This window comes from Centropristis striata, chromosome 14 (genome assembly GCF_030273125.1).
Source record: "Centropristis striata isolate RG_2023a ecotype Rhode Island chromosome 14, C.striata_1.0, whole genome shotgun sequence".
Classification (NCBI taxonomy): Eukaryota; Metazoa; Chordata; class Actinopteri; order Perciformes; family Serranidae; genus Centropristis; species Centropristis striata.
The window spans coordinates 27,449,453-27,475,992 of record NC_081530.1 but is presented as its reverse complement, the minus strand read 5'-3'; the positions used below and the strand labels follow the sequence as shown (position 1 = coordinate 27,475,992).

Genomic DNA, 26,540 nt, shown 5'->3' with positions numbered 1-26,540 from the left:
CTCAGATTCACTCTGTCTGCTTCGCATTTCGCCTTGCTATATTTTGCATTTTTTTCGAAGCTGTGTGCACTATTTTTAAAGCTTTATGGCAAAAATGTGACACACAGAAACCTCCTGGACACAGCAACATGAAAAGACAAAAGGGGACAGGCAGAGGGCAGAGTCTCTGCAGATATGGACACCGCCCCACACTTCATAAATCCTGACTGAGAGATTATTACATCTTACTGGATATTTTACCTTTAATTAAAATTACTATTGTGTAATGCTTTATGCAAATCACCAAAAATGACCTAAAATCCCTAACTACTCCTCTAACAAACGGCAACAAAGGAAACAACATGCGTCAGCTTCACTGAGACCAAACCACTGATTTGGAATGATTTACATTCCCCTGAAAACATTCACAATCCTCCACATTTGTTTCCAATCATCGCGGCTCGTTTGATCCTTTGCGGCATCCTCTCATAAAAAACATATTTCTGCATTTGGAGACATGTTGCCTCTCTGCACCTCCTTCTCCCTTCCCCTCCCTCCTTGCAGTCTAAACAAGCAGGGACAGTGTGACCCCCTGTCGTGCCAGAGCACGGGAGCAGTGTGTGTGTGTGTTGGGGGAGTTGGTGTACAAAGAGATACAAGGCGGCATAAAGCTTTCTCTCTAATGAGATTAGGTTTTGACTAGCGATCCACTCACTCCCCCTCTGGCTGCCGTCCAAAGCCGCCACTGTAAAGAGAGGAGAGAGACGAGATACTCAAACTGCATCTGGTAACAATTACGTCGGGTGGAAATCAAAGCATACTGCTTTGTTAAAACCTTCGGCATGCGTAATGAGAGAGCTGGGCCTTTCCTCCCTCATCGCACGGAAGCCCCGATGTTAATTGCGGAGTGTGAGCATTTGCAACAGTGAGAGAGAGACAGAGAGAGAGAGACAGATACAAAGGGAGAGGGAGAAAGTAAAAACCAGAGATGAAGAAAGGGAAAATAAGTGATTGAAAGAGAAGAAAAATAATGCCTCTGTTGCAGAGAACCAGCACTACTAACACAGACTTGAGTGCTCTGAGCATTTTAAACCACAAGGCCTTTTGATTCTTTGATTCTAGTGCTCTTCATGCAAGTGGTTAAGTATGCACTTCTAAGTGAATACTGGGGTGTAATTTGCTCGTCACAGGCAATGTGCACGCCGTGGCAGAGCTCCAACGGTTTGTGAGTGTGGGTGTTAATGAACTTGTTGGGGGAGTTGTTTGGAATGACTGCAGTTTGGGAAGGCTCAATGCAACCTGTTACGAAGCTTTTATGATGTTTTTTACTTTTGTGAAAAAGTGTGATTGCCTTCCCATGTGTGAGTGAATGTATACCTGCTGTGTTACTTTGTTCATTTTCCATGGGTGACTTATGACCAATCACACAGAGCACTTTTTAGTGGCTTGGGGCAGCTTATTGTAATTGTTTTTCAATGAGAGCGAAGTGTTTTGTGTTTCCGAGCGTCTGGTGTTTTACTTAAACTCAGAGCAGAAAAGCAGCCGTTATTTGCATTTTCTTCCCAATGTCCAATCGAATCATTTCAGATTGGACTGTCAAACTGCCCCTGACTCATTCTATAAGTAAACCTTAAACCAACCATCATCCGAGCCAAGCTCCTGGACCAGGTGATGGTTCTCCCTGTGATTTCTCCTCTTTCTGAGGTTCTCATGTACCACCCACATAGATCTCAATTTTCCTGTGTCCAACATCCTATTTGGAAACAATCTCTCACTTTCAATCAGAGCCACTGAAAGTGCCCTCTGCCTGTCCAGTGTTATACTAGCAAAATGCAGGTGCATCTCAATACATTAGAATATGATGGAAAAGTCAATTTCCAGTAGTTCAAGTCAAATAGCCCCAACCAAGTATTGTGTACATATAGATGGACATACTTTTCAGAGGCCAACATTTCCAAATTAAACATACTTTTTAAAATTAGTCTTTTGTAATATTCAATTTTTTTGAGAGACTGAAGTTTAGGTCTTCATTAAATGTAAGCCATAATCTTTATAATTAGAAGAAATTAAATAAATTTAGACATGAAATGTTTCTGTGTGTCATGGATCTATATAATGTGTTATTTCCACTTTTTGAAATGAATTACTGACATAAATAAACTTTTCTATGATATTCTAATTTATTGAGATGCACCTGCTATTAGTAATATTAGTAAATGCAGCCAACGTAGCAAAAAGAGGCCCTCAAGGTGGAATTCTATCCATCATCAACTAAGAATTTATTTAAAGTTCAGCATAACTTAGAACCTGTTTATACAAACACCAAAGTTTTGGATGTATGGATGCATGCACTCAACTATTTCTCTCCAGATACCGTTTGCGAAACCACAACAAGAAACTGCATCTAATGAGGATCAGTTACATCATGGCCAATACCAGATCCGCTTCATAAAGTTAGTATCTGCACTGATACAGTCCACTGGAAACTAGTAGGAGACAACATAGTTATTAAAATGTTAAATATGTAGCACCATAACAGCCAATGGCGTGGATGATGTGTACCTCTGCATTGAAACTATACAATAACCGTTCTGTACTCACATGTGGTGGGGGTGTAGGAGCTGTTACGAGGTGCTCCTTGTGTGCTGGGTGGGGGTGGCATGGTAGGGGGGGTCAACCTGGACTGTGTCTTGACGTCCGCAGGTGAGTCGGGCATGGTGGAGCGCTTCCCAGTGCGATCTGAAAGAAGACAAAGTCAAAGATTATAATAACATGCTGATAGCTTCACGCAGGAAATAAACAACAGCTCAGAGCAACACATTCCACATCTGTGCGAACATCTAGAGAGGAACTTTATCATAATTTGCACATAAACAGCAGCAGGATTTAATTTGATAAGCGCCCGTGAGGTGCAACAGAGTAGTTGTGGAAATAGATGGCTCACCACATCATGTGTTTGGCCACATTGACACTGATGCATATGCTCAGACTGTCAGATGAGGAATCAGAGGAGGAGAAAGGAGAGACTCACAGACGCACAGACAGACACCCGAGAGAGGAGCGTAAATCTGCAGCGAGTACGGGTCTTATTCCACCACCATCTGTGCCATCCTGCATGCCCGCTGTACACAACGGCGACACAGCACCCACCCCCTCCCCTGCTAACGACTGCAGTGCTCATTACACACACACACACACACACACACACACACACACACACACACACACACACACACAGAGCTCTAATGCTTGTACCTCTGGATACTATAGTCACATCTGTTCAGGAGTGGAGCACTGCACAACAACTACTAGCCAATGATTAACTTTAAGATGGCAAATAAATCACATAAACTGTTCTAAACTTGTCAGTCAACTTGATATTTTGTGACACTCATGAAAAAGTGACTTCATACAGGAAAATTAAAGGAGACCTTTTATGATAATTCAGAGATCAAACTCCTGTTTACCCTCCGCCTGAAACCAGCAGTTTTAGCTCCTGTCTCTTTAAATCTCCCTCTGAAAAAGATCAGCATGCTCAGATTGGTCAGCATTTCCAGGTCTTCTGCATCTGTGCTCTCGCCATCTCTGTTCTGTTCTTCATTACAGCCAGAGGATTACAACGGAGTATATCTGCACTTTCTTCTGGGTAAAATCCCCAATAAAAGCTAAAAAAACAAAAACTAAACAATCTAACATGTTTCAGCAGGAATGTGATCCAAAATTAGGGAAAAATCGTCAACATGTGCTCACAATATTACAGTTTACCCTGATGTTAGCAATGTAGCTACATGTAGCAGTGGATGTAATGAAATGTGACAAACAAACATGGACATTGAGCTGAGAATAGAAAAAACAGTTGGAAATAGGGTGTTCAAAATGATCGGAAACCTGGATTTTTGTCTTGCTGCGATTACTTTTATATAATTCCGGGGATGCATGCATTTATCAGATCCAAAACCCATGCGGGGTGCCTCTCGGGGCGCCCCGGCCGCTTTGGTGACTCTAGATAATCTCGAGCCGATTGCTGGCCCCTGTGGCAGCGACGTCTCATTCGAATGTCTGCCCAATCAACTTTCGATGGTAATATATATATATATATATATATATATATATATATATATATATATAATAGGTCCCATTTAAAGCACAAGCGATACAGAAGAAAGCAGCCGCATCATACGAAAACTACTCACAATTAATTTAAAAGATGTAACATGAATCAAAAACAAAAAAAATATTTCATGCCATGCCTCTTTTCACCTAATTCAGTTGCTTTGTGCTCAGCAGATAACTGACCATATCAAATATATGAGAGCAACAACAAGACGTTATCAGAGTCCTGCACTGGCGGTGAGGGCTGAGCCCATATTGTGCAGGATAAGATACAGAACTTCCCTCAGCAATAAGCAGTAACACAGAGTCAACAGACTGTTATCAACTGTCTCTGTGGCACATTGTGAAAAGGAGATTGTTAAAAAAAATAGAGAGAGAGAGGAATGAGGGTAGAGGGAGAGAAGAGAAAGGGGAGTGAGAGGAGGGAAGGGAGGAGCTGCAAAAGAAACAAAAGTACTATCTGTGACATTGGGAACATGTAGCTGTAATCATGGAGTGGATGCATGTGCTTTGACACAAACACACACACATGCATGTCAAAGGCACACACTGTAATCAGGGTGGTAAGGGGAAACAGGGTGGTACCCGTCACACATTTTTCTCAAGACCCTACAGTGTGTTTGTATGCGTTTTTGCACGATAAATATGCTATTAATCTTACATTTTATACGTAACTACGCTAATGCATGTTTTTCTCTCAGTGTTTGTGCACATTAAACCCACTACACCCTATGTAAATATTAGTTTCCCTCTGTGCTGACTGTTTGGATCCATACTGTTAAGTTTAAGTGAAATGAAAGAGAAATACTGATTTAAGAGAGACAGGATGGCCTAAGCCTGTTAGCCAGGCCCAAGACTCAGTAGCATTCTGGCTCACTGCTGCCGAGGTGCACTGTGACTAAGGATTTTAGTCACGCCAGCTCAGCTTCAGCAGGAAGGAGAGTGTGAGATGGAGATGTCACTGAAATTCTAAATAGAGACAGCTTTATAGCTCCATTTCAAATAAGCAGAGGGAACGGGATGTAGAAGAATAAAACAAAATACAAAAAAATACACAAGATATGAATACATAATGAAAGCTTTTATGGCCAGCAACATGTTCAGGAGCAGTTATGATTAGCCTATTGTGACATACAAGGAAGTAACAGTTTTCCAACAAGAGTCACAAGGCTCCTTGAAGCTGCACCGCTCCTTATGTCACATCAAACTGAAATGATTTTGAACCAATTTACTGACTGCTGGAACAATGATGTATAAAAGCAGCAATATGCTGTTATCAAGATGTCCCCCTGTTGGTAAATGGTCCACAGGGGCTTTCAAAGATCTTTAACACAAACATTTCCCAACCCATATGACAATGTCAGAGGACAGAAAGTAGGAATAAAGAACCATCACTTTTCCAGATAGAGGTCACACATCTGGATGACGTTAAGATGCAGAAAACACTGAGAAAACAACAGACATCAGGTCTGAAACCTTCTAAAGATCTCAAAGATTTTAAGGTTTTGACTAAAATTGTGATTTAATCATACTGTAAAAACAAAATTATTAATGGTCCCATATTATGAAGTGATATTTCCATATATTTTTTTAAATTATAAAGCAGGCTAAGCTGCTATAAAATACTGTGAATGTTAAAATGCTCAAATCACGGAGAAATGCACACAGCCCATATTCAAATACTGTGCCTTTAAATGAGCCGCCAGGAATTCTGTAAGGCTGTGATATCACAATTATACAATATATAAGTAGAAAGTGCAGCTAAAGTGCATTTAAAGTCATTCCCTGGCTGCAATGATGGTGCAGAAATGCAGAGAACATAATTGGGAAGACACAGAAACACTGACCAATTAGAGAAGACTGGGCTTTTATGGGACGGCGTCTTAAAGAGACAGACAGAGTGTTTGAGACACAGTGTGAATACAGCTATACTCAGACAGACAGTAGGATAAAAATAAAATAAAATAAAAATGTTTGAGTTCAAAACGCAAATGTCCCCTTTAGTTCGTTAATCACTGATTCTTACTATAACACCAGTTTTAACTCAGCAAAGGAGGACTGGAATGGAGAAAAAAAGGGACAAATTGCGGAAAGCTGCATGAATAGATACAGAGCAAAGATAAGTGGAAAAAAGTCGGGTGATTGGGAAAGCAGAGAATAGAGGACAGGAGGTGAACGAAGAGTCAATGTGAAAAGAAGACAGAGAACAGAATGACCGTCCAAAGCTTTAACTATCTGCTCACACTGCTGCATTTCTGCTAACTCTCTCTCTCTGTCTCTCTGTCTCTCTGTCTCTCTCTCTCTCCTCCCGACCCGGCCATACTGAGAAAGGTTTACTGCTCTAATTTCACCACAGTTAAAAAGTCTGGACCTGACTATTTATTTTATAAACTCAGGATATAGCCGTATAGCCAGTGGAAACATATAGTCTTACCTCTAGCTGCCAGCTATCATATCCTGTATGCCTGCCTCAAATATGATCTATGAAAATACAAGGTCATTAAAAAAGACGGCCCGGGTGACAGGACCCAAGGCAATTCATCATTTTTCCAGTCAAACACAAAGACCTTACATGTATAATGAACCCAAGTGAAACAGAAAGACGTTACCATATCACACATGGTTGTACTTATTCTGTTTCACAGGATCTTTGAGCTCAGGCTTTCCATAGTTCTGTATATTGGCTTTTCTAATTGTGTGGTAATTTCTGGCCCAGTTCAATTGATCTATTGTTAGATACTAGGGCTTCAAATTAAGATCCAAATCATTTTATAATTACCTTAATCTTTGTGACTAGATAGGAGGAAGGATAATGTAAATGACTCATATCGCCACAATGGGAAGTGAAATTAGATACTGACCTCCAGGAGTCCCCAGAGTGAAAAAGAGAAAATCTTTTTTTCAATTTACAGCAACGTGGGGGGTTTAAAGAGAGGCCTGGAGCATTATTCATCAGGAAATACTCATTTAAAGAGAGCAAAAAAAGTGCTTTCCCTAACATTCAACTATAAAAACTTAAAAAGTCATGGGGAAGCACAATGTAAAAATACATATAAAAGGGGGAAAAAGGTAGAAAAGTCTGGACTCAAGATCCACCTGAACTCCTGCATGCTTCTGCATCGCGGGCCCCGCGGCAGTATGAAAAGATGAGTTTGGTTACAGGCTTGTAATTGGGGATTAACACTTGGGTCAGTGTTATGATTGGATGGCAGTGGTCGGGGGGAGATGAGAGAAACATAAACCCCCGAAAGCATTTGAAAGTCCGCCGTCCCTCAGGGGGGGAAGAAGATAAAAGATAAAGAATGAATTAGTGTGAAATCCGTGTACACAGCAAATACATGCATGCATCCAGGCAATAACATGCTCCCTCTCTGTCTCACACACACACACACACACACACACACACACAGATTTATAAACAGCATCTTCTCTGTTCCTGATTTGATTGAGAGCACTGCAAAGCATATAAGCAGAGTAAAATCAATGGCTTCATACTAACCAACAAGGGCTGCACCCAACCATTCACTCTCCACTTACAATGCCACTTGAATCAATAGCAATACTCCCTCCACAAGGTAATTTACCCAGTCTTTGGGAAAAATAAAAATACATCTTACAACTGAAGCGCATTATTGAAAACAGCTTACGCCATCTGAATGTGAGCGATCCATTTTCATGAGCAGATATGGCACATATATTTTAAAATAAAAGATACATGTGTGGACGACAGACAAGCGCTCATTTTATTACAGCAACAGAGTGAAGCTGAACAAAAGCAAGTGCTCGCTTTCTCATGCATAATTCAATTCAAAAAGCACCACCTGAACACGCAACCTTAAACAACCTTGAAAACAAAGTTGGGCGTGTCCTCCAGCCTAATACGTCTGTTAAAAGACGTTAATGGCTGAACTTAATGCACATCTATTGTTCATTTATTAGCCCCGCCAGTTGCATATTGTAGGCGCAGCAGCAGATCTGCGGCCGGGGCCGATGGATGGTATTCCAGGACTGGACAGGTATTGATGTGCGGAGCTTTAATGGAAAGGGGCCGATGAGTGCTTTGACTTTGCCTAACTCATTTTATGACTTCTCAGAAGCGCTGTTGTCCAGGAATTAATGGATTGAAGAGGATGAGGACGCTTGTTGAAGAGGCAGCAATTAGCTATAAAAGAACAGAAGAGCCTCTCAAATGCGTGTTGATTCACTTGCACACTCTGTGCAGGCAGAGGTGCCAAACCTATTGATGATCATGCTTATGGATGACAGTGATTAATGTCTCACAACAGCCACTTGCGGCGTGGTTTCATCTAGAGCATCATAAAGGAGCTCTTAGAGCAAATATTTGCAGTATGGGTGGCCTGAATGAGACTCAAACCCATGAGAATATCAGAGCTGGAGTGATGCCTCATTAAATGTATTTGGTGTACTGTTACCCGGCTATCATGTTGTATGTGTCAGAGGTAATTACACTGATATCCCACTGAATTATGAGCTCCCTGGAGGGATGGGGTTTTATGTGCTTTGTCCACATAAAGTAGGGATTATGATGATGGCAAATGTGCTGTTACAATGATGTGTAGTGAGAAATCTTTTGGTATAAAATACAGTTTATTTGACTTTTTATAGATGTGTGGACTAGTCAAACTCAAGTCACAGATATGAAGACTTGCAACCCAACTTGAACTATAATACCAATAGCTTATGACTCCAGTTGGACTTGTGTTTTGTCAAAAAGTTATTTTCCTTTGATTTCCTAAATCAACACAGCAACACACAGTAACTGGCCACCTCCAGTCATTTCATCGAGGAGAAGGAAACATAGTGAAGGTCATGGCAGTAGGGTTATGAAGGGTTGCTGCATACTTTTAAAAATGCTCGACTTTTCGATGAAATATTTTTTGTGTGTGTTACTGTGTGGCGGTGTGCATGCAGCTTTAATGATATTTTTTACTTTTCTTTACACCAGTCTGACAGAATCCAATTAAACTGTGGAAGAGAAACAGGAAGAACAAAAAAATAAAATTTTTAAAGCAGTCATGATTATTTTAAATTCTTAATTACTCTGTTGCTTGTTACATTCGATGAAGAGCGCATTATGATTTATTGGGTATCTAAAAGACTAAATCTAGGACTTCATACTTACTCATGACTTACAAAACAATGACTTGCTTCCACCTCTGAGCCACACTATGCCTAATTGCATTGCCTTCAAGCTGTGAACAGTTCATCAAGAAGTCATGTTGCCTTTTCAGATTGTTTTAGTTTGGACAGTTTTTAGATGACGAAAGGGGAGAAAGTTATTTCATAAGCAAACATTTGAGAAAAGTCACAAAAAATAAACTTCATTTTTTCTGTTTTATTGATCATACTGCAACCCCTCAGCCCCAGGTTGAGAACCACTTCTACAAACCACCATATTTCAAGCTTTTACTGCAGTCTTTGTCTTTGAGGATAAAATACAGGAATTTGAATAGACTAACAGCCCTCACATCTCTGCTTAATCTGCTCTAAAAGGCTCCCTGCTGAAATAACAAAGCGAAAGTTGAATTGCTCTTGTTTGTAACTTCTTTAATGTCTTCATGATCCATCTCTCTGATTCACAGAGCGATCCTAGAAATGAGGCAGAACCCTGGACAACCACCTGCCACTCACAAGGATGTCTTCACACTTACATCACCCGTTTGCATCGTCCGTGATTACGTGATCCTCAATGTTTGCAAAATCTCTCTCTTTTCTCTCTTCGCTTTTCTCCCTTCTCACTCGCACCCTCTTTCAGCCGAGCTCAAAGAAAGGAGATTTTATCCCCCCGCTGACTTGTGAAACACGCCTTTTCTAAGGTTACATGCAAGTTACATCACTCGCCTAAAACAAGGTTGTTGCAATGAACGATATCTAGAAGGAACGCGGTCCCTGAGAAACAGTTCAATGTGTTACAGAGAGGACTTTGTGCTAACCCACAACTCAAGGCAAAAATACAATGTGATATCAAAACTGCATGCATTTCATCATCGCACACAGAGCTGTGAGGTCATTTTGTATTCAAATCACCTTGCGAAGTGGGGACAACATGGCCTAACCTTGATATTTTAGATTATTCATAGCGGCTACAACGACTTCAAAGTCTATCATCAGGAGACAGAGTCAAACAATCTCCATTACACACTTCATGAGTTAGAATTGCCGCTGTGTGTACGTGTGTTTGCGTGAGTGTGTGTGCGCGCGCTGTGATCGTACAGTTGGAGACCCAGAAAATGATGTGATAACAGTGGCAGTAATATGCCACTCGAGAGTACTTCACACAGGCAAATCCCATTCTTCAAAACGACAATGGATTTCAATCACGCTGGGTGAATTTTCGAGAGTTGGCGGCTGTGACATAAACAATTTACGGTGCGCTGGCGCCTGTGTGAGCACAAGATTGTATTAGCCAGACATAAGATATCATCATTATGGACTTAAATGGAAAAATGCATATAGACTGACCCACTTATACCATGCACACACGCAGGCAAACATATAATCTAGATAGGCGTTATAGCTTCAGCACACACACTGATATGTAGGTGTTGAAGTGAAAACCATGAGGCACTGGAGCCACAGGAAGCCTGTGAATTGAGCACTAATGTCCACAACGTGCCAATGTCTGTGCAAAATGGTGCCTCTGGGTGTGTTATACCCTCACACACACACACACACACACACACACACACACACACACACACACACACAGTACACAATAATGTGTGAAGAGAGGGAGCTGGACAGATAGGTAATGGAATAGATAAAGCGATACAGAGATAGTGTGATAGAGGCTTGTGGTGATTGCTCTGGGTGCAGATGTGGAGACAGACAGAGAGAGAGAGAGAGAGGGAGAGAGGGGGGAGCAGGGGGATACATACAAGAGGGAGATAAAGGTGGAGAGAACGAGAGGACGGATGTGTTAAAGAACGCAGCGGAGGGACAGGTGGGGACAATTGAGATTCAGGCGGAGTATGCAGACAAACAAGAGAAATCTATCGGTATGCAAGTGTAGTAACCTCTCTTCTCTTTCCATCATCCCTCTCCTTTCGAGCACGCACACACACACACACACACACACACACACACACACACACACACACACACACACACACACACACAGAGTCATCGGCAGCCAGATGGAGCAGTATGCAGAGCATGTCCCATCAAACTCCACCCGCTTGTCAAGAAGATGTATGGATGCAACGCCCTACCACAAGCCCGCAAACCCACAAATACATACACAGACACACAGCTGCAAGGACGCATAACACACACAAACAGCAAGCAAAACAACACAACTCTCTCTTTCTCTCTCTCTCTCTCACACACACACACACACACACACACACACACATAGATTGGATTTCCATCATCTTATTTATTTCCCTCCCCAGCAGATGCAGGATGCAGAGGAGAGCAGTACCACCATCAGCGTGTCCCCTTGGACTTCTCTCTTTTTTTCCTCTCTTCCCTTCTCTTTTTTTTTACGACCATCTCCCTTCTCCCTCTCTCCCTCTCTCTCTCTCTCTCTCTCTCTCTCTCACCCTCTCTGTTGGCTCTGACTCTTTCCCACTGTGTACAAACACTCACATTCCTCCTGAAGGGTCTAGTTGACTGGTGGCTGCTACTTCACCACATCTCCCAGCAACACAGCAACATTAAATGATGCAGGGACTTTGGGTACATTTTGATACAAATCTCTTTCTCAGTGTTAGCGTATAAAATATTACCTATTACTCATCATGCATTCCTTTACACCTCACTCCACGGGATAGACACTTTGCTCAATGTGTTACCTGGTAATTTATTCTCTTTCACACCTCAAAATTAATTATAGTATTATTTTTAACCATAAGAGTATTGAAATCAACACACTAAGACAATTTTATATTTCTTTTACCACCTATTTTTTTGTCTTTGTTGACCAGCTGGTGGAGCAGATTAATGGGATCCACTAATCTGAATATGATTATATTTTTTATATTCAGTGTTACAAACACTTAATACATTACTGTAAACATATCACATTTGTCTGTTTGGCCCATTAAATGCAGTTTATATGCCATTAAGTCATGTTTTTTTTCTCTCTTTTAGGTTTGTTATCATCAGATCTCATGTGGGAAAATGTCAGGTTTTACGTTTTATTGTTAACTGGCAATCACATGATGTCTCTCAGTTGATTTTGTAAGTAATTCAAAAGTAAAGTATTGAGTAGTGTCACAAATTACTTTCAACAAGGAGTAAATAATAAAGTAGGCATTACTCAAGAAATGAGTAAGGTGTAATACATTACTTTTTTTTAGTAATTATCTGAACATTGGTTGTATTGTAGAAATAAGCTACATCTTTAGGTGTCTGAAAAATGGCAGGTTGGAGCTTCTCCTTGAGGGTCAAAGGTCACTGTGTGTGTTGTAATCAAAATTTTATATCATGAGAAAAATGGACAAAAAGTGTGTCTTATTTGTTATGTTTTAAACAAGACTGTATCATGATATACAACATAAGAATACAACTCAAACAATACAATTTCAATAATTGTTCAAGTGTTTTTGTCTTTATTTCAGCTAATTTTGATACTATCTTGCCCCGATATCATAAACAGGAGATTAACATGGAGCAGTATAGAGTGAAGGAGTGACGGTTACATTACAGCATTAAATCCCTGCAAACAGATCTGCTCCTGATCACTGTTGACAGTCCTTCGCATCTCCCACCATATCTGTATTTTTCTCTCAGTGCAACATCGTGTGTTTACACTTTGTCAAGCCAGCAAAGACATAAGGAGATTTCTCAATCGCACACAAAGGTCTGAACACCATCTGTTCCATCACACAAACATTAACACGCACACGCATGCACACAAACACAAAAATACATAAACCAAACACACAAATCCAACGAAACACCTCCTTCTACACACACGGCGAACAATAAAACATATGTGGCGTATAACATTAGAAGTCCTTCGCTCTTTTTCAAAAAATAGATTTATAGTAATGTCTGTTTTACCCATCTGTTGAAATAAAGTCTCTGTTGCAGAGAGAAAGAGACAGAGAGGGGAAGCAAGTGTTAAGGAACAATAAAAATGATTCACAGTGCCCGTTACGCATCCTCTCAAATCAAACCGATTCCTGCCACATCTTGTTGCCAGGCAAAATTGAACTACAGGGCCTTGTAAAATAAAGACAGGAAGTGGGAAAAGGTGGCGGAAAAAATACAGAGAGAGGTTGGAGGAGAGAAAGAAGTGGGTCAGGGAGAGGTAAAGGTAAAGAAAGCATGAGGATATGTAGTGTGACCATTATTATATCTGAACTAGAAACAGCAGGGCCAAGCGGGACTTAACATATTTAGAAAACTATATCAAAAGCATTGTTTATTTATATAAAGCTGGCCTGTCATTGCCATTAACAACTTGATGTCAAAATAATTAGATAAATGTTGCTTTTTGGGGGGAAAAAGGAGCAATATAAATCAGATGTAAGCCTTGGGGAGCTCTGTTTGGCCATTTGATGGAAGCCAGCCTTTTGGAAATTGCTTTCTGTGTACAGTTTGGTTCATTTCTGATGCCACGCTGACACGCGGCCAAGTGAACCCAAATGGATCTGGGTGTTTTCCCAGGCAAGACTCCACGCCAGCAGAAAAGGACTCACACAAAACACTCCACACACATCCTAAAGCTGACGACACATGGCTTTATTTTGCTAAGCTTCATGCGCAGACAGTGGGTTACCTTCGCTTCCTTTGTGATGTAGTGAATATATCTGTTGTGTGGCTGCGGATTAATATTGTTGCAGCATATATAAGATAACACTGTTTATAGTACGCAACAACAACCTCACTATGGGAATCTTGTTGTTGGGTTTTTTTCATTTGTAAGTTTATAAGCTTTTCTGCTGTCGGTGCAGAGGAAGACCTGATATGAACTGCTCGACCCTTGTAGCACAATTTAAAATCACTGATGCATCGAATTGGTCTCTAAACACAAACACACTCAAATTAGAACCCGACCAATGAGACTGATACCGATTTTAGAGGGGAGAAATTCACTGATTAGACGGCCAATACAGTGATTTTTTTTTATTTTATTAAATTAAAATAAACCTCTTTGACATGGATTGTGCACCAATACTACAATGCAAAGGTACTCAGACGGGCACTGACTTAAACAAAGCATTAAAGAATATTTAAGATTATAATAATAATAATAATAATAATAATAATAATAATTATTATTATTATTATTATTATTATTATTATTTATTATCATTATTAACCCTGTCAACCAATTCTTTAAAGGAATAATGAGACAACACAGAGCATTGTTTTTTGCAATATATTTTGAGAAAAAAAAGATTGTCATATCATCGCATATCATAAAACATTACCGTTACAGATAAATATCGATATATCCGTGTTAGGCCAATACCTGTCTGGTTCTGATTGATATGCACCAATACACACACATGCCCAAGCAGCAATTTGTACCCTTTCACCTGTTTTATCTCCTTACGGTACGTGGAACGCTCTCAGCAGCTAATCTGAATCTGTGCGTGTGTCAGTGCTGAAAGGAATCATATCCCTGTCTTCAGGAGAAAAATCAATTTTCACCCAACAGTAAAAGGCCCTCGTGTTTTACATGACAGTTGTCTTTTACTATGCGGAGACAGAAGCACACAGAGAGAGAGGATGGATGAAGGAGCGGGTGATGGAGGGATATGAGTGAGAGTGCAGTGTTTGTGGGAAAAGAGATGAGGATGAAAGGGTGAAACAGATGTGCAAAACTGAGTTGAAGAAACAGGGAAGACACAGGAAAATGGAGGTGAGGATGGTGGAGACAGGGACCTAAACTGAGAGATAACATTAAGCGCCGATGAGAGACAGATGGGGAAATCAAACGAGAGAGGCAGAGGACGAGCGCAGAGAAAAAGAGGGCAGAGGCTAACAGTGAGGGAGGGAGGAGGGTTCCTGGTGGGGAGAAGGTGGGGGAGGGAACCAGCCTGTCTGCCTGGTGTTTTCAAAATATCACATGACGGCCGCCATGTGTTGGAAATTACTGCCGGTTAACTATCTTCCCCAAAACCGCTCCGAAAAAATATGTCTGCAATTTATGAAATGTGTTCCAGGGCTCTGCTAAGTAGAACCAGATTTGCAAAACAGAAAAAAAAACCTTTACCCCTCACCGCCCCTTCTATGAAAACCGCTACTCTCTTTTCTTTTTACGCTCCCTCTCCCTCCCTCCCCCCTCCCTCCCTCCCTCCTTTCCCCTGCAGGAGAAGATGTTTAAAAAAGGGGTTTGAGTCACATCTGGTGAGCAGGGAGCCAGAGAGTGGTGGTTGGTGTGACCTCGCATCAGGGCATTTCCAGTGTGTGTGTACCTGTGTGTGTTTGTGTGTGATATGGTGACCATGATTTGCTAATGGCTCTGAGTGGCTGTGAGTAGAGCATGTCTGGAAGGGGGGTTACACACACACACACACACACACACACACATACACAAACACACGCAGTAGCATTGCGACCATTCCAGGTCAGCGATGTGTCTTTGTCTCTTTTCATCTAACCATTACACACTTCCTCCTCGGCTGTTTCCTCCTCATCGTTTCACCGTTCGCTGTCTCACCTCCCTGTCAGCCCACAGCCATCTGAGGCCGCTGACAAACAACAAGAGAGGATCTCAAAATGGGCAAGAATGCCAGTTCACAACAAAGCCTTGACATACACTGACCTCTGTCTGAAACATCAATGACAGAGGGGACCACAGAGCTGCTGCCAGGATACAACATGTTCTGTGCGCTACATAGAGCATATGTGACATGTAACTGCACATGGGACTCATTATTTTTAGGAATTTTGGTTTTTAAAAGCAAATCTAAAATGCATTGAGATCTAATTTAAATACAGTCATGTAAAAAAAAAATTAGACCACCCTTTTTCTTCACTTTCTTGTTCATTTTAATGCCTGTTTCAACTAAAAGGTACATTTGTTTGGACAAATATAATGTTAACAACAAAAATAGCCCATAAGAGTTGAATTTGTTTTTTTGTTGTTGTTATTATTATGATATCAGCTCTTAAATTAAACTCTAATGAGATATTTTTGTTGTTATTATGATACTTGTCCAAATGTACCTTTAGTTGTACCAGGCATTAAAATGAACAAGAAATTAAAGAAAATAGGTGGTCTAATATTTTTTCCATGACTGTATATAAAAACGTGCATACATCAACTAAATCAAGAATAATAGAAAAAGGGGGTAAAAAGGGGGTTTAGAAATAGCACTTACTGCTGAAATACTCTGGTTAATTTAACCATTCATTGTGTTTTTCAATTGGTTTTGAGGCACTCACAATCAGCAGCTTATTCAAGATTTCTCTTAATTTTTCTCTAAGCTGAAGCACTTTTTGAGCCATCCTCTCTGCAACAAGACGCCCATTGCTGTTAAGTGCATGAGAAGTATCTTCTTTTCTCAGAAAACATAAAACCAGCCATTTAAACCATATCAATCAATAGTTGCTCTAATATCTACAGTAGATGGTGGTTTGGAGAAGCAGGCAGGAGTACTGGTACAGACAACCCTGTTTAAGTTTAAGAGGGGGGAACTGAGGCGTTTTTTATGCTCTCATCAAAGCCACCAGACTCCATTGACAAAAACAGTAATTTTATCTTAAAGGACAGGAGTCTGGTGGCTTAGACGAAAAGATAGAACAGCTTCAGTTTTCCCTGTGTAAACAGGACTGATCGCAAAGTTAGGCGATGAAAATTTTCTAAATATAGTATACCCTTAAACTGATATTGATGTTTTTTTAGGTGGCCAGAATATGCTTTGCTGCCCCCATCCACAGCAGTACCTTGCTTAGGTTCTGTGCCAGTACTCCTGCCAGCTTCTGCCTTCAACTGGGGTTGTGCCAACTGCTATCTATTGTAGGAAATACACTGACTGTGGATAAGTACCTCATATAACCCCACTTCAAGCAAGTCAAAGCAACCCCTTTAAATCTACTTTAAATCTAACTTTCTTTAATGAAAGCTGGAGAACAAGGAAATTGATAAGCTCAATATTCACCAATTATATTCTGTCCTTCATCTTGATAATAAATGTAGCTACTCCATCAGGAACAACCCCATATTTTTCTGAAATATTAGGGCAGTTCATGTTGTTTGCTGGCAGTCCGAACAGTAAAACTTTTCTCTGACTTCATGAAAGTTAACACAGCACAATGTGGGACACATATTGCAGTCTTCCTTCTGCAGGAGGCGCTTCAGATGACTGTCCTTCCCACATCCACCTCCCACCGTCCATCAAACAACAGCAGCTTTTTAACCAGCACAACTCTGAACTCTGTCCCCCACTCCCACCACCAACACTACTAATAGCACCATCACACCATTGTTTTGTTTTTCTGCAGCATAAACACACACACACACACACACATACTCACACACACACACACACACACACACACACACACACACAGACTCAGACACACAGCCTAACCGCTCTCCAGTGCTACAGATGGATGCCACCACTCTCTCTGGAGCGTTGCCAGCGCCAGCTAGTGAACAGCTTGCCTGGCACGGCGCTCTGCGTGTGTCTGTGACTGCATGTGAGTGTGTGCCTGCAGAAACAGTAGCGAAATAGCCTAGCGCAGATGGGTGGCCAAAATAACCCCCTGCATACACACAAACACACAGACACATGCACACACATACATATGCTCCAGAATAGAGACACACACACACACACACACACACACACACACGGTGTCTTGGTTCTGCTTAAGTGTTCCCGACCTGGCACACGCTGCCGCTTGCACAGCTGCTTCCTCAGAGGCAAACACACTTACAGACTCACACGTAGTGCACACACACACGCAAGCACATGCACACGCACGCACGCACATGCACACACACACACACACACACACACACACACACACACACACACAAACAAATACACATACATCTGTGCTTAGTTTACACTTCCTGTTTAAGGCATGGGAAGTATAAAGTCCACAATCTCCACCCACACACACACACACACACACACACACTGCCACACCACTCCCACACCACCAGAGCCCACACACAGGCATGCATGCCTTTGCATCTCACACGCAGACACACAAACACACACACACACACAAACACTACTACGGTGCTTTATCCTCGGTAGCTATTCAACCTTGTTTGTATCTGCTTGTTTTGCTCGACACACAGAGAGAAAACATCAAGGCGCCCAGTTGGAAAGCCTCCAGTGCTGGCAACCTGCCAGCAGAGGCCTATAGATCAGCATGATCATAGGAGTGTGTTAAGACACATCACTGTTTAATGATTTGACAATGAAATTAAGACATGAAAGCTCTTAGTGGAACAATAGAATCAACAGAATGTAATTACAATGCAGCTGTGTACAGTTGAAACCGTTTTAATGCTTCAAGGTGTGATGTGAATCCTTGTGACAGGCAATCTGATGTTCATGCTTTCACTCTGGTTTTTTCATTAGTTGCAGCTGTGCGCGAAGCGATTCATGAAAACAGCAGGTTTCATATTCATTTAGGGTGAAAGGATGCTCTCTTAGGATCAAACAAAGACAGAGAAACTTTAACAACTGAATAAGTCACTTGGTAGACAGCCTGCCAGTCAGTCAATGAGCTCAGGCGGCTGGCAGCAGGTACCCTCGCCCCGGTACATAGGGGAGAGCATGGTGGCTGGCAGTGCCAACTGTGCACCGGGTAGCCGTGCCAACTCTGCCAGCCTTGCAGTGTCTGTTTGCCAGTGCCATCTGGGAAGAACAGCTCTGCGCACATACAGTACCTCTCCTCAGCTCAGAGGGCACAGATAGACACACACACACACACACACACACACACATGCATGGATGCACACAAGGGCAGAAATGCACTCCACATACATGCAGCATGCACACATATGCATGGCATGAACGCCGCACACAGAGAAGCACACACACATGCACAGCCGGCCGCTGACAGCTCACCATCTGTGCGCTGCCTCTGACTCTCCCTCGGCTTCATTCTCTGCCCTTGTTTTTTGCTTTCATAAACTCTCCGTCCCTTTCCTCGCATTCTCTCGTCATCTTATTGCAGATTTCCTCTGTTATGTCACGCTCATCTGTGCATTGACACTTTCCATGTATTTTTTATACCATCGCATACAAGATTAAGACGTGTCATCACCTGACAGGTCTTTCTCAGGTTAACTGGAATTGAACAAGACAGGCAGAGTCCGCAGAGGCTCTCCACTAAACCTGCTTCCCTCGCTATCAGATGTACAGACGAGATGAGAGGCCATAATAGGTGTCCTTGAGTGCTTTAGTCATACTGAAACACATGTTTATCCATAAAGGGGCAGTGCAGATTTATTGAAGTGGGGTTGCATGAGGTACTCATCCATAGTCAGTGTGTTACCTACAGTAGATGGCAGTCTGCATGCAAGTAGGCAGGAGTACGGGGGCAGCAGCAAAGCTTATTTTAGCCACATTAAAAATCAATTTAAGAGTACTCTGACTATGAATAAGTACCTCTACAACCCCACTTTTAAATCCAAACTATCCCTTTAATATAGGCTTGGGAATGGATGCATATAAAACCTGGAATGCAACACACAAGTCAAATGAAAACCAGAAGGAAAGGTGCAAAAACATGGAACAAAATGAGTGAATGTAAGGTGGAATATCCCTCCATCTCAGTCTTAATACACAGTGTTCCACTTCAGGGAAGAGTGAGTGAAGGTGAGAACAAAGAAGTGGGAAATAGAGTGACAACAGAAAGTGGAGAGGAGAGGAAAAAATAAAAAGGAAGGAGGAGAAGAGAAGTGGGAAGGTAATATGAGTTCAGAAGCGTGGAATTCACATCAAAGAGAAGCTAAAACAGGTCAGTGTCTTTACCAGAGTTATGCCTTGGGTGAAGCGCTCTCTCATATGTTTCTCATTTAAACCTCTGAACCACTGTTTGAAGACTCAAGTACTAAACACGTATAGCCATGTCCTTTTTTTTCTTCTTCAGCTGGGGTATGATTTACGTATGATTTAGCTCATTTGCCGAACTGAAGAAATTGTTACTTTGTCCAGATGCTGTTCCATTTATCTTAATATTTTTATCCCTACATCACAGTTTAACAGCTTGACTTTTGGAACAGCGCCAAGCTATCACTTTTCTCCTCGACAACACAACAGCTGTAATATTTTCAATCACAAATCTCCCCTCTATTCCTATTCCTCGCTCCATTTATTTCTTTCCCTCTCGCTGGACACCACTACCTGCAATAACTGATTGTTTCTCCCACCATCCATTCTCCGTCGCCGGTCCTCCCTCCTCCCTCTGGCAACTGCGTAACACCATCACAAAGATCTACGATTGAACACTTTCCCACTCCTATTATTCTAAATCTTTCTCACCCTCTGTTTTCATTCGGTCACCCACGTCCCCCTGCCTTCCTCCTGCTCTCTCTTTACCACTCATTTTCTCCACTTCTCATCCTCCGCTATCTCTGTACGCCTCTCAATCCTTCTCTCCATCCAGCCCCCGCCCCCCCCCCCCCCCCCCCCCCCCCCCCCCCCTCCAAAATCACCACATGCTCTGGCAGCGGCAGAAGAAGTAGCCTCATTACAAACAAGGAAAATCCATTTGGAGCAGCCGTCTGCTGCTTCTCTGGCCCCTTCTGAACTCTCCTGAGAAGAAATGCCCCACATCTCTCCTCTCCTTGTTCACTCCCTCCTGGATTTCCCTTCTTTCTAATTATTTCTCTCCATTTCGCTTTTTCGCTCTCTTATCTGTTTCTCCAGCCACTTATTTGCTTGCCTTTGTACTGCCTTCATATTTGCTCTTTCTATTGATAACCTTAGACCTCAGACTTAAATCATTTTAACTTCTGATATGGAAAATATATGCAAAATAATACTGTGGATTTCAGCATTACTTTAGAAAAAAACCTCTTAGGCCATTATCACCTTGTAAAGCACATTTGCTTAAAACCTTTGCTTATTTACACATCCAGCAGGTACAAGGCAACATTAGCATTTGTTAAGAATTGTGTTTCTGTCCACCTGATGAAACTTATCTGATGAAGTCCACTTTTTACTCTTCTTTTAGCTCTTGTTCTCCTGAGGGAAGCATCCAGCTACTTACCAGCTAAATGGCCCGTTATGTTCACCAGCTACCCGCTAACTTTGTGTGTTGGACATGTGGTGCTAGGCTGATAGTGTGCAGTGTATTAGAGCTTTGTGACTGAAAACAGCTGCCTCCTGCAGCTGGAACGAGCAGCGACCTCAGGGTCTGAAATGTGAAGCCGATGTGGGAATGCCTTAATCCTGAATTCTTTCTAATGGCCAGCAGGGGGCGACTACAGTGGCTGCAAAAGGAACTCTGAGTGTGTAGAAGTCTATGAGAAAATAGCTCTACTTCTCATTTGATTTAAACCTCAATAGACATTGTCCTAATAAGTTTATGGTCTCAATCACTGGTTTCAAGGCTTCTTCAAAACTTCATGATGTTCATTTTGTAAATTATGGTCGATAGACGATAAGTCAGGATGGCTACGTCCACTTCTTATTAAGGTCTATGAGCTGGAAAAAACATAGATATGAGCTGTTGCAGTGAACCAAAACAGTACATTTGTGAGCCATACAACCGAAACAATGTGCTGAAAGATGCTAAAACTGTCCTTACTGCTGAAGGCAAGCTGCATTGTTGGGAATAACTCTAAGTGACTCCTCTGACTCTCACCTTACATGTAGTCATTTCATACATTTTTAAATACAAATAATGAGCACAGCTGCTTTAATATTAGATTACCGCTACACTAGCTTCAGTTTTATGATACACATATCAGATGTTGCTAGCAGGCTAAAACAGGGAGACGTTGTCATCCTAAAATCAGAACAAAATCCCGCTGTGTTTGACTAATGTATCCGGTACCTACAGGAAACATTTATCGTTTTTGTTCAGTGACCTCAAACTCATAGTGTAGGTCCATTCAGTTAAACTAATGGATTGGATCGATTCTCAGCAGTGGTTCTTGCAGTTAGAAAATGAATCACTGCACCACTTCCTGTCATTTTCCCTATTCTCCTCGTCTCCTACCGTGGCTTCCTCTTTTTTTCCCTCTTTCCTCTGTCGCTCTGTCTTTTAAAAGCTCTTCGTTTCTTTTCACCCTTCAATCCTCCCTCCAGTGCTCTCTCTCCCTGTCGCTCTCTCCCTCTCTCTCTCCTTCTGCTCTGCCATCATCACAACATCTGATTAACATATGTCTGGGCTTTCACTCCCTGTCAGCTTGCAGGCATCTGCACACACACACACACACACACACACACACACACACACAGTCACACAATCTCATGCACCATGTCTCAGGTTCGGGAAGGTGAAGACACAAAAAGGCAGAGAAATTCCACTGATCCTCCTTTTAACCGCAGTTACCTCCCTTTTGTGTGTGTATGTGTGTGTGTTTGTGTGTGTGTGTGTGTGTGTGTGTGTGTGAGAGAGTGTGCCCACAACAGTGAGGATGAGAGACAAAGCATCTTAACATTATTGCAAACCAACAAGCCTCATGCTCCCTAGTGAGCTGCTTAAAATGCCAGTAATGGAGGAGAGAGAGAAAGGGATAAAGAAACATAATAAGACACACACAGAGACGAGATAGATGAGAGTGCAAATGTGTGTGTGCGTGTGCCGGTAGACTTCAGCAATAGCTCCACCAGCTCCCTTGAGACTTGCGGCCCTGAAAATTACTCACATTCACATCCACGTAGTCTGTCTCTCTTTAAGCTCATATTTCCTTTCATAAGCAGACATTGATACAATGGATTTAGTTTATTCAATAAACAGCAGTTGGGAGCTTAACTTCATATCCCACCTTCCAGTTATTGTAATCAGAGATCTGCTATTGATTATTCACAGCGCTGGTGCCAGGAAGGTCTACCATGCTCACCAGCACCAGCTGATGCCAGTCAAGCTGTGTGATCACACAGAACGGTGGTTTTCTTTTCACTTGATAAGGACTTATCAGCTCGCAGCACAAATGAAATAATTCCATATGTGGAAGCGAGATGTTCAGGTATTCTGAAGCCTCTTATCAATCCATTTGTTCTCACTCCTCTGTCCCAGATTGTCTGGAATCAGTCCCGCTTTCACCACCTCATCCGCAACAAAAACATGTAATAACAGCAACAGACGTAGGCAACCAAACAAATACTTTAGTGAGACGCTTGCCAAAACATATAATCCGACTGACAGCGACAAAAGCTCTGCAAAAACTCGCCGGCCAAATAGTGATGATTGTTTGCATTGGTCTAAGTTTTGTAATGCCTGTAATTTCACCTGTTTGTTATAATGGCGTTCTCTGTCATTTGAATGCTTTTGTTAAAAAGGGATAAATACATTCTATGCACTCGCATTGCAACGCGACTTTTACAATGGTATGAGATACGAGTCGTGCTGTGTTAAATTACTCTCTCTGTGTGCAAGTGTGTCTGGGAAGGAATGAGCATGAAGGACTTGCTTTATTCAAGTATTAAACAAGTCAACTCGTCAAGAAGCTGTGGCTTTAAGTAAGCTTGCTGCATCCTGAGATATAGACCCCACCTCCTCCTCTCTCCTGCCTCCTCACACCCAGCCCCGTCACCTCCGTGTCTGGCTATTAAAGAGTCATTCTCTCAACATATGGGTTAATATATGTGCTTAAATTCAAAACAGGCAAATAAAAGGCTTTCTTCATACAGGCGCATTAACAAACTGAATAGTCACACAAAGCTGATGAGGAGAAAACGTTTTGCTAAGGGGATTTCAATGGAGCGCTGAGGCTGTTTTGTGTGGGATGGAGCCATCCTGTGTGTACCAGCCGTGTGTGTGTGTGTGTGTGTGTGTGTAAGGGGGGTTAAAGAGCTTCAATGAGAAAGAATGGGAGTGACTTTTTGTGGAAGACTTGATAAACTCAATAGAGCTTTGGAGGGCCCACTCAATGATGAGTCAATGAGGTGGACTTGAATGGTGGGGGTGATGGAGTGAGACACACAAAATGCTTTCTCTCTCTCTCTCACACACACACACACACACACACACACACACACACTGAAGTCCCATTAGACAGCCTCTGGCAGCTCGGCATGTGTAATTTAAAGGGACAGTTCACCCCCAAATAAAAAATAACATATTTTTCTCTTACCTGTTGTACTATTTATCCATCTTGATTTGTTTCATGTAAGTTGGAGATATGTTCTATAGAGATGTCTGCTTTCTTTTTTAAAGGTTTCAAATAATGGAACTAGATGCCACTTGGCTTGTGATGCTGAAAACACCACAAAAATACATTTAAGAAATGCATAATTTACTCACAATAATCTAAAAATAATCTTCAAATAATAATTAGGAGAGCTTGTTGTAAGTGTGTATGTAGGAACTACTTGCTATACTGAATTACACTCTAAAGGAAACATGCACCTATCCATGGACAAGAGGTTTTTATGCAAGGTTTTTATTTTACAGTGCAGGATGTAAACTACAGCTGAAACAGTAGCTGTATATCAGTTAGAATATAACTGCACAGTAATGTGTTTGGTGGGTGTAATTTGGTGAAAAAAAATAGTTCCTACATTAAACTGCTCACAACAAGGTCTGAGGATCATCTTGAGTGACCGGGTCATGATTTTTGGTGTTTTAAGAACCACAAGTGACACGTCATCTAGTTCCATGATACACAAAAGAAGGTAGGCATCTCCAACAGAAAAACAATCTAGATTGACAAATAGCATAATGGGAAAACTATGCATTTTTGATTTGAGGGATGAACTGTCCCTTTAATGGCACAGAGGGATGTGTGAGAGAATAGAAAAAGGGAAGCAGGAGAAGTAGTGATATGCAAAAAGAGTGGAGATGCAAAAGGGTGTAAATACAGGGTTGTGTTTGGACAGACAGACAGTACACCACATCAGCACACACCCAGACATGTCTGCCTCCTTCACTCTATTCCCTTTCCTGTCTTCTTTGCCCACTAACCCCTGCTTCTGTGCTGTCTGAAATTGATGTGTGGGTATCTGTGTGTGTGTGTGTGTGTGTGTGTGTGTGTACAGCCTACAGAATACACAGAACCCCACACAGTTTACACCCCAGTGGAGACCATTAGTGATTCTCGACCAGACACACATGGAAGACATAGTCTGAGAGTGACACGGGAAAAGAGACAAAAGTGTAGCAGAGAGAGGGGAGAGAAGGGATGGGGAGACAGAATCAAGAGAAGAAGGATGAGAGAAAGAGAGTCAGTGACAGACTGGCAGACTGATATACAGACACACACAGATGGGAAGATAAATGAACAAATATTCTGGCAGCGCTACACAATACTGAGAGAAGAGGAAAGGGAACATCAGGGCGAGCGTCAGTACTCTTCCTCTCTGTGACTTTCTCTCCCTCGCTCCTCTTTCCTAGTCAAAGGATCGACCAAAGATGGCCTCAGCTTTAGTGCAATCTGATGTAACTTGCCAGAAACAGAGTCTCAATACTGCATATCAAACGTAGTCATACCCCAGTCATCAAACTGAAGAGGGAGGCTATGTGAAATGTGTCCAAAGTGTGTCAGACTGTAAGGTGGACTGATGATGTATCTAACAAACTCCAGTGCATGTAAGTCATTAATTAAGGCTGTATTAACAACCACTTCAGTGAATGGACAATTAAGAGGTAAGGAGAGGAGAGGAGAGGAGAGGAGAGGAGAGGAGAGGAGAGGAGAGGAGAGGAGAGGAGAGGAAAGGAGAGGAGAGGAGAGGAGAGGAGAGGAGAGGAGAGGAGAGGAGAGGAGAGGAAAGGAGAGGAGAGGAGAGCAGAGCAGAGCAGAGCAGGACTTGTAGGAGACGCCTAAAGTAAAGGGAAGGTCAAACGCTATAAGGTAAAAGGTAGAAGAGTGGGTGAACAGAAAGGTGGTGAGGGTGGATGAAAAAGACATGAAGGAGGAGAGGAGGAAAGGAGGAGTTTGTGCAGAAGTGCAATAGGCCACAGCAGGCACTCAGCTGCACTGTGCCTCCTGGTCACACATTGCCTGTGAGAGTATATATACTAAATATAGGTAATATTATATATATACATGCATATATATATATATATATATATATATATATATATATATATATATACATATATATGTATGTGTGTGTGTGTGTGTGTGTGTGTGTGTGTGTGTGTGTGTGTGTGTGTGTGTACGATGGCTGCATGTGAACAACAACTCCACAGAAAGGGAGGTTACATATGGGGTGAGCCTTTGTGTGTGTGTGTGTTGATGGAAGGGGAAAAAAGAGGGGGAGCTGCAGAAAGAGAGCAAGTGAAAGCGAGTGTAGTCGAAACGGTGCAATCAGCGGAGTAAAAAAGCGAGTGAGAGACTCCCTGTGTGTGCGGCAGGTCCCCAGCCATCTGGACACTCTCCT

At 41.9% G+C, this 26,540-nt stretch overlaps 1 protein-coding gene across 1 annotated transcript in view; it reads right to left on the bottom strand.

Moving 5' to 3' along the window:
- Positions 1–26,540, bottom strand: part of runx1t1 (RUNX1 partner transcriptional co-repressor 1) — a 68,291-nt gene that overhangs the window by 25,242 nt on the left and 16,509 nt on the right. The window contains exon 2 of the mRNA XM_059349721.1: positions 2,581–2,718. Coding sequence (XP_059205704.1) covers positions 2,581–2,718 — 138 coding nt within the window. The remainder of the gene's footprint in view (positions 1–2,580; positions 2,719–26,540) is intronic.